The sequence below is a fragment of the Babylonia areolata genome, chromosome 21, assembly GCF_041734735.1.
Source record: "Babylonia areolata isolate BAREFJ2019XMU chromosome 21, ASM4173473v1, whole genome shotgun sequence".
Classification (NCBI taxonomy): domain Eukaryota; kingdom Metazoa; phylum Mollusca; class Gastropoda; order Neogastropoda; family Buccinidae; genus Babylonia; species Babylonia areolata.
In genome coordinates, this window is record NC_134896.1 from 41771278 (window position 1) to 41781555 (window position 10278).

Genomic DNA, 10278 nt, shown 5'->3' on the forward strand with positions numbered 1-10278 from the left:
TGACAAAGTATTTGCAGAGAAAATGTCAATGTTAAAGTTTACCACGGACACACAGACACACACAGACAACCGAACACCGGGTTAAAACATAGACTCACTTTGTACGACAGAGTACTGCAGATAACGACGAACAACCATACTGATAGAAATACACATCAGCTGCAATAATGGGAGAACATTACAGGAGCATGGGAAGCATATGAGTTAGAGAGAGGGAGAGAGAGAGAGAGAGGGGGCGGGGGGGAGAGAAAGAGATGAAGGGTGGGGGAGGCTGGGCCTACAGTTATACTGTATCGTTCTAACAGCTATAAATTCTTCTGGTTATAAACAACTCTCACACTTGAGTAAACCTGTTCAGACAGCTGGAAACACCACAATGGAAGCAGAGAATTATTTCGAATAAAACACGCAGCTACCCATATCAACCAGTCAACCCACCTACCGACCAAAACGACCCCTGTGCGACATGTCCATACTTACTTATGACTGAATGACGTCAGCACGCTTGCTGGTGTCGGCAGTCTAACACGAGGATCCAACGCGGCAGTGCGAACACACGGAGTTCGTGGTGAGTTTGGCTGACTGAAGCTCAGGTTGATGAGAGTGGGCACCGCTTTGGGCACCACCTCTTGCCAGCTGTTATTATTCCGAAGTATGTCACTGCAGGTAATTGCTGTCCCGGGAAAACATGTTCCCAAAGGAGTTTTGAAATGGAGACTTTTGGGCAACAGGTCCAAAGGGCCAACATGGGGTTCTTGACAGAGTGTTTCGGGCTCACTTGAAATTTCTGGCGTTGCTGTGTTCTCTATTTCTTCTGCATACTGCCATGATACAGGTAAAAATACATATGCGAACATTGGGTATATTTCTCACGTGATGTGATTATAGGAACTTAAAGGCTATACCCACGTACAAGCAACAGAATCATTTGCTCTGACCTTTACCTGTTCCGTTGCTGCCACTGCCATTTTACAGCTACTGCTACTACTTCTGCTGCTGCTCCAACTACTGATAAGACTGATTTTCTTGTTCAGTAAAAAAAAACACACACAAAAATAACATATATATATATATATATATATATAGTGTGTGTGTATTAATGTGTGCTCAAGCTTATCATAGCTGCTTGTGCGTCAGTGGCAGTTTGTGGAGGTGTCTCATCCCCGGTGTGTGTCGGGAAGAAGGGAGAGGCAGTCAAGTATTAATGCGGAGTCATGATAATCTGAGACCACGGTGATATTTGAAAGACACCAACCTTTTCCCCTCGACCTCCAATAATTATGAGTCGTCCCAGATCTTAATTGTACATAAGAAAAAAACCGAATTCTCTGATTTACCCTCTTTACGTACTTGGTTATCCAAACATTATTGACATCACAGTGGTCGTCATCACAATAACTAAGGAATTATCAATTTTCATACTCTCGGTAGATCTAAATTCAGTAATTGTCTCTGCCTTGTGCAGAAAACAACAACAACAAAGTTTAATCAGACTAGTAGTTCACCCCAGTTTTCTTTTTCCATTGAAACATTACCTTCAGAGAACGTTCTGTTTCTTCCGCTGTTAGCTGTGGCAATGGCCCTTTGTTAACAAGAGAATGTAGTATTTGGCTTGGCTTTGGAACTTTCATGGCTTTTGAAGTTCGTTAGTTTTGGTGTCATCGTCTGCTTGCTAAAGGGAGAGCACTAAGCAAGAAGGAAAAGGGGCGGACCGGATCAATTTTACTTCCGGGTGAGCGGAAGCAGGTTTTCGCTCACTGAAACGCCCACAGAACAGCGGCTTTCTCTATGTTTTAACCAACATGTGTAACGAATGCGTGAAGGAAGAGTTTCCCGAAAGAGTACGTTAAAATTCTATTCAAATATATTCTTTTTGTTAAGTAAATATGTCAAAGTTAAGTGTTTTTGAAAGCTGCAACAATGAACCAACTCGATAAACACAACCTTGCACACGCACGCACACACACACACACACACACACACACACACACACACACACACACACACACACGAAGCATTCCATGTTTGTTGGTGTGCATTTTTGATCAGAAAACTAAATAGTGTACAGACCTGTTGAACAATGACAACAACAACAACAAAATCGTTTTGGGATACAATGCACTATAAATATTTCATGTACTGATTCAGTTTAAATTCTTTCTATGTTCGGACCATCATCATTCTTATCAGAATGTAGGGAGAGAAGAGAAAGGAGACTCCCTCTCTCTCTGTCGCCCCCGCTCTCTCTCAAAGTCTCACACACACACACACACACACACACACACACACACACACACACACACACACACACACACACACCACTTGTATATGCTCTTTTTCTTTGACAGAGTTCAGGTAATTCCAGACTAAAACATGGCCTGTTGTGCAACCCAAAAATCATATAATTTAGGGGCAGTTACACACATGTACATGCACACACACAAACACACACACATATGCATGTGCATGCAACAACACACACATATATATGTGCCATAAGCATGCACCCCACCCACTCACCCACCCACTCATCCACCCACATGTTCACAATACATACCGATTCACACATGTATGCATGCACATTCATATACAGTTGTAAGAAAAAATAATGAAAGTGCTTTTAATGCTCACTTCCACATGGAAAAGTGCTTTTTAATGAAAGCCTATTTCAATGCCTGAACTACAATTTGGCGAAGTCTTTACCCCTTGCACAAACTGTTTTGAGAAAAGGTCCAGCAGATATTTCATTAGGTCTAAACAGAGAACTGAATCTGGGAGTTCTTCAAAGACATTTTTTACATGGATGTCTACATTATGTGTTACTATGATATGAAACAACAAAAAACAAAACAAAACAAAATAAAAGTGACTATGGATTCAGAATCCACTGAAATTTCAAATTTGATGATGCACCTCCACTGAGCCTACTTCTCGCTCTTGTGCAGAATTATCAAAGGCTATTTCATTATGGAGGATCATATTAACTTCTTCAGATGAAACCTGATATCCTGTGTTCAGCATGCACCTAGCATGTGTATTAAAGTACCACTGCAAAAAAAGGTTGTCCTTGGCAAAATTCTGCAGACAAAATACACTCTAATTTACACTGTATGTGTGCATATGATTGAAACCTGACTGAATGACACAGGAAATAGTATGATGTGTACCTAAAGGCAGCTCTCAGTTGGCTGTACCCAGATAGGCAAACTGTTACAAGTGCTAATGACTCCGTTTTTGTAAAGTGCTTACAGTTTGGTTTCTGACCGGAGATTAGCACTATATAAGTAAGTAATGATAATGATGACAATGATGATAATAATAATCATGATATTGTGCAGGACACCATGTGCCTCGAGACAGGGTCCTACATGCTGAACTATGCCGGCTGTGCGCAGTGCGGTGGCAGAGAGCTGGAAGTCAAGAACCGCATCGTCACAGATGATGTGGATGAATTCATCACATATCAACGTATGTTTGTTCTTTTGTTCAACGTTTATCCACTGTTTGTGATTTTAGACAAAAATCCCCCCCACCCCCCACCCCATGCCTTAAGTCATCACTACTTTCTCTGTTCCTCTCTCCTCAATTAGCATAAAAAAAGAGTATAAACAAAATAAAACCAACCAGCCAGTCAGCTAGTAGAATTACTTCAAAGAGCCAATGGGGCTCCTGATAAAAAAATCATCATTGTGTGAGCATTCATTGTCATATTGGATATTTCACATATCAACATATGTGTGCTGATTGTTGTGTTGGATTTTTTACATATCAGTGTGTGTGTGCTGTTGTCATGCTGCATATTTCACATATTAACATGTGTGTGCTGATTTTCATGTTGGATATTTCAATATCAACGTACATGAGCTGATTGTCATGTTTGATATTTCACATATCAGTGTGTGTGTGTGTTCATCATCATGCTGGATATCTCACATATCAATGTTTGTATCCTATTTTAATGCTGCATATTTCACATATCAATGTAAGTGTGCTCATTGTCATGCTGGATATTTCACAAATCAACGTATGTGTGCTGATTGTTGTGTTGAATATTTCACATATCAGTCTACGTGTGTTCATTGTCATGCGGGATATTTCACATATCAGAGTATGTGTGTTCATTGTCATGTGGGATATTTCACATATCAGAGTATGTGTGTTCATTGTCATGTGGGATATTTCACATATCAACATATGTGTGTTCATTGTCATGTGGGATATTTCACATATCAACATATGTGTGTTCATTGTCATGTGGGATATTTCACATATCAACATATGTGTGTTCATTGTCATGTGGGATATTTCACATATCAGAGTATGTGTGTTCATTGTCATGTGGGATATTTCACATATCAGAGTATGTGTGTTCATTGTCATGTGGGATATTTCACATATCAACATATATGTGTTCATTGTCATGTGGGATATTTCACATATCAACATATGTGTGTTCATTGTCATGTGGGATATTTCACATATCAGAGTATGTGTGTTCATTGTCATGCGGGATATTTCACATATCAGAGTATGTGTGTTCATTGTCATGTGGGATATTTCACATATCAGAGTATGTGTGTTCATTGTCATGTGTTATATTTCACATATCAACATATGTGTGTTCATTGTCATGTGGGATATTTCACATATCAACATATGTGTGTTCATTGTCATGTGGGATATTTCACATATCAGAGTATGTGTGTTCATTGTCATGTGGGATATTTCACATATAAGAGTATGTGTGTTCATTGTCATGCGGGATATTTCACATATCAGAGTATGTGTGTTCATTGTCATGTGGGATATTTCACATATCAGAGTATGTGTGTTCATTGTCATGCAGGATATTTCACATATCAGAGTATGTGTGTTCATTGTCATGTGGGATATTTCACATATCAACATATGTGTGTTCATTGTCATGCAGGATATTTGCGATTTCGTCTTCAGTCAGTCAGCTGATTAGAAATATTCACACCAGGCTAAACACATGCAATGAAATATATGCTCAAGTATGCACGCACAGATTTACACACTCACTCACTTACACACACACACACACACACACACACACACACACACACACACACACATGCACATGCACAGACATCACACACACACACACACACACACACACACACACACACACACACCTGCCTCAAAGCACACAAGTTACACAGATCTAAGAAATAAATGAACTGAAAGAAGCATGTGCAACATCCTTGGATCATTTCCTTTCAACTGGGATCTGTGAAAAGAACTTTCTAAAACTATAAGAATCAACAGTCCTTGAAGGTTTGAAAGGCTTAGACATTAATGATCAAAGATAACCATGTATCTTTTGAAGAGATATGGAACATACTTTAACATGAAAGAGAAAGTCATGGCTGATATTAAAACATGAGAGAAAATTGGTGCCATGTACCACTGCAGTGAGAAAAAAAATCAGTTTGCTTTTTGCAACACTTGCATAAAAAAGGACTAGAAACCGCATCAGTGTAAGAATGTAAATATGTTTAGAAATGGCCTTTTCATGTTATAGATTGTTCAGAAATGAATACCAATTTAGGAATTAATGACACGTGTGTGTAAGATGCGGTAAATGAACCAACATGGCTGATTTGAAGTATTTAAAACTTTCCAGATTTGTACTCTCATGGATTTTATGTTTGAATTCTTAACTGATCAATAGATACTGCTTAGATACTGGTGTCCCTGTTTGTTGGGAATTGAAAGCATCACTGGAAATTGAGTGAAAAACATACAGTAAAAATGAATGGTGAATGAAGTGAAATGAAGCAAGAGCTTATTATTGCAGTAATTAATATCATTGTGAAAAAAAGGCAGATTCATGTTTTGAAGGAGTGTCCTATTACTAGTACAGATATATCAATGAACACAATTTATTATCTGTTTTATGTGTGTGAAAATCTATGATCTGATGTTTAACATGTGTGCACTGTCCATTTGCTTTTCAGATGTCTGTTCCCAGTGCCAGCATGTTGTTGCCAACCATGAGTACACCTTCAAGGTATCAGATGAGTATCAGGTAAGGAGCAGTTACTCAAAGCTTGGAAACAGGTTATGCATTACCCGAGAAAGGTCTTGAGAGAATAATGAGAATTCCACACAAGCATTAAATGCCCATGGATCATGCAGAAAATGTTTGTTGTCCTGTGGTTGTGGTACTTGTATCGTGTAACTTACTGGTCTTCAACAAATTTCTAGATGTTATTTTTAGGCTGCTCTCCTGGGGAGAGTGCATCACCACTGCACATGAATATAACCTCTGATCCTTGCTTTCTGGTCAGGTGGTCTGATACTGGGATTTCGATCCTCTATCTGATGCGATTGTGTTTTTTAATATTTTATGACTACACTAGCAAATAAAATGAAATACACTAGCAAGCTTGGAGTATGAGTTGATGATAAAAATAAAAGGATTTCAGCTTTTCTTGCTGTTGAGAATATTTCTTTTTTTGAAATTATATATATATATATTACCTTTGCCCAAAGATTGAGAAGTTTTGGTTACAGTTTTTTATTTATTTTGGTGTGGATGTTTATAGGTGGGTGTAAGGGGATGTGACAAATAATAAATAGAACAAGATGTTCAGTAAATAATCATGATCTTTATAAGATTTTGCAAAACATCTGAATCAGCCAAATCTCAGTATCATTTCATTCATAAGATGTGAATAAAATCATGAAATTTAAGATTCTGTTATCTTAGAATTCATGATCAAGTAATATATGTCATATTAAGTCATATTTCTTTTTAACTTGAATAACTCGTGTGCATGAGTGTGCACACACACACACACACAAAACCACACACACAGATTCACACGCATGCAAGATCTAATATCAATTGAATGAAACAAAAATAAGGTGCTTGTTTTTTGTATTCTTCACACACACACACACACACACACACACACATACATATATATGAATATATGTATACATATATATATGAATAACAAAAACCAAACCTATTTTCAGGAATACGAGATGTCCTGTCTGTTGTGTGGAAATGGAGAGGACACCAGAAGTATAATGCCATACGATCCACGTGGACCACAGTCATAGCGGGCCCGCTCTGCTCAGCTGAGGACAACATCTCAAGGAGTTGTTGTGGTGACTGCAGCCACAGGACACCTGGTTATACTGGTTCGGGTCTGGTCAGTGGTTGGGATGGCCAACGTTAGCAATGCCTCTCCCTGGGAGGTTCGAACTTGGCTGAGTTGATGGTCTGGTGGCAGCGCCGAATATCTTCCTCACCGGCATTGACGGCCTGTGCGTCTCATTGCATGTATGGCTGCTGCTGCACTGGGAGTGGATAGGTCCAGGTTGCCACTCTCCACTAGTCTTCAATTTGTGTCGCAACATACGCCAGAGTATGGCTGCAGGAGGGCAACTGTTAGCTTGTGACTGCTGATGCTCTGGTTGCTGGTGGCAGCCTGGCATTGTGAGATAGGTAGGTCATCGATGGAGCATGAAGAAAAACAAACTCAATGGACATCAGCCTGGAACAGCTTGATCTGAAGGGTGAATGCCAGTACGTCGCTTAACTCCACTTCAAGACACAGTCATGTTTCTGGAATATAACCTTCCATTAAAAGGGAGGGATTTAAAAAAAATTGTGTCCAATTTAAACAACAACCGTCAGTATCAAAGATTTGTTTTTAGTTGCAAACTGAGAGCACTGCAATGCAAACTTTTTTTCACAATTTCTGTGTTTGTGAACATGTCTTAAAATGAAATCTGGGAAATGAGTAATGTTATCAGTTTGTAATCTGATAGTAGTTGAGAAGTAGCATATAAATGTTATGTGTTCTGAGAACTTTGCAAAGAAGCATTTACTGGTTTGTAGAAAAGATTTAATTTTGATGCACATTACTTTTGCATAGCTGTTTTCAAGTGCAGGTGTATAGTTTCATAGAAACATTTCATTTGTTTTGTCTGCTAAGCTGCAAATCAAATGTAGGGATAAAATCATTACAAAAGAGAGAAATGCTATTAAAATATAGATTCAAATACTGAAGTTGCATTGATATAACAAATTTTGTCAGGCTGGTAGGGTGACAGTTTGTAAAAGAGAGGACAGTGGAATGTTCTGAGTAAAATACCTGTCTTCAGCCACTGGAGAGAGAGAGAGAGACAGACGGAGACAGAGAGAGCGGACTTGAAAGAAACTGGTGGTGTTCAAAGCTGAATTCCATTTAGAATGCAGAACCAGACTTGTGTGCAAGTTCAGGTTAAAGGTGCCATTGCAGTGAACTCTTACCCACTGTGTCTCATGCCCAGCATTGGTAAAAGGGGTCTAATCTTAGCTGTTTTGTGCAGATGTGAGAAGTTGTTCTGATCCTGTGAAGAAGTGGAACACTGCTATCGGTGAATGAGACTTGGGGTGGAGAATGGGTGGAGACAGAACCAGTTGAAGAGGTTTACATCAACTTTGTATTTTCCTCTGGTCATTTTCATGGTTATCTAGTTTCTTGACCCACAAAAAAGCGTCTTTTTGTTTCATATAAGATATAAACCCATTAATTTTCCTGTTTGGCCCTTGCATTCTGCTTTGATTGCATTCGTAAAAATGACCACAAAATCAAGAATCAGAAAGTAAAAAACAAAACAAAAAAAAGCAAACTCAAAACAACCCCACTCACCTACTATCCTCCTTCACCTCCTCTTCCTCTAAAAATAAAATTATGGAGATGGCATGTGGAAGAAAGTGATGCTCAAAATGAATGGATCTGTAATGTCAGGAAAGGTAAACGGTGTACCACAGACTCCAGAAAATCGCTGCAATGAAAATAGAGAAAAGTGAATAGGATAAGAAGTTACTTGGCTTAAACCAATGACAATGTCATTGACTGTGTTTTCAGTTGTTTTTTTGGCTGGAAAAAAATGTATCATTCACTTTTTATATTTCTGTTACAATATAGCATTTATAATATGTATAAATCTTGTGAGTGCAATTACCCTTTGCACACTGTTGAACTGTCTCTGTATCAAATGGAATCCTAGCTTCACTGTGTGTTGGCACTGTAACAATGCCTGGAGTGTTTTGTGTTGGTGCAGCTTTTCTGTACTATCTGAATCTGCTTTGTTGTACCCTGTCTCTTCCTGAAAGTAAGTTATGGCTCCGAGTTCTTTTGGTCACCATTAAACCCCTATAATAATCCCTTCTGCACCCCCCCCCCCATTTTTTCTGTATTACCCATACTGCTTACCTCCCATTTTTTTCTGTTGAAACATGTGACAGTGTGTGTGTGTGTGTGTGTGTGTGTTTAAATTATGTTGTAATTAATAAATAATTGAATGGCACACAAAAAACAACAACAAAAAACCAACAAACAAAATCCAGGACAGTTGGTTTCATAAACACAGAAATAAAATGGAAAGAAACTGTTCACCTATGTAAATATTAGAGCGTGCTTTGTAAATGTTTCTTTTCACATGGAAGTTGTTTTGGTTGATGTTCTATTTCTCTGTATGTGTCACATTTTTGCGATTTATGAAGACCCAATGAAAAGAACATAACTACTGGTGCTGTGCCCATGAAAGCATGGACACTGTGCATTGTAACTTTCCCTTCTTCCCCATTTTGGTATGTTTTCTTTCAAATGTACATATCATATATAAGAATGCACTCACACACACACACATGCAGGCACACACACACTAATGTGTGAATGCGCACATATACCCACACACCAACTTCCCCCATCCCCCAAAAAATGGAAAGAAGAAAGATCAGGACTCAAAGGAAATGTTTAAAATACTTATAAATGTGATTGTTTAGGTGAAAGTGATAACTCACACATATACAAGCCAAGCATGGAGAAGCTCTGGCTGATCAGTTTGGTGCATGTTTTCTCATTATAGAAAAAAGGGGGGCAAATGATGATGATGTAATGGTACCATTATGTCAGTGGGTACATACACAGCATGCCTTCTCTACCTGTTGCTCCACACTATGTCGTCTGATTCATCCTCTTGATTTCCACCACTGCCACATGGAAACAGAACTGTGCTCATCACAGAATGGAAAATGGTCACTGATTCAAGGTTCCTTGGTCCCGGCTTGTTTACATATCCTTATGAACCAAGACGAGACATCTGTTTATAGGTTTCCTGTATATTTTCCTTGAAATATCTGTCACTGAATTTCTTGAAACATTTTCATGAAGTATATTTTCACTTGCACATTTACAGTCATTTTACTTAAATGTGTGAAGGAAAAAACACTTGTGTGTGTGCTATAGT

General features: G+C 38.7%; 1 protein-coding gene across 1 annotated transcript; it reads left to right on the forward strand.

The window, feature by feature from the left end:
* The first annotated feature begins 1710 nt into the window (after window positions 1–1710).
* Window positions 1711–10278, forward strand: LOC143296148 (protein Churchill-like). The gene is made up of 4 exons (XM_076607951.1): window positions 1711–1841; window positions 3339–3468; window positions 5982–6052; window positions 7009–10278. Exons 1-4 carry the CDS (start codon window positions 1803–1805, stop codon window positions 7093–7095), a joined length of 327 nt encoding a protein of 108 aa, XP_076464066.1. The 5' UTR covers window positions 1711–1802; the 3' UTR covers window positions 7096–10278.

Coding starts and splice junctions, on each gene's coding strand:
- LOC143296148 (XM_076607951.1), top strand. CDS start 1,803: ATGTGTAACGAATGCGTGAAGGAAGAGTTTCCCGAAAGA. Junction 1,842..3,338: donor AGGAAGAGTTTCCCGAAAGA/GTACGTTAAAAT, acceptor GATATTGTGCAG/GACACCATGTGCCTCGAGAC. Junction 6,053..7,008: donor AGGTATCAGATGAGTATCAG/GTAAGGAGCAGT, acceptor ACCTATTTTCAG/GAATACGAGATGTCCTGTCT.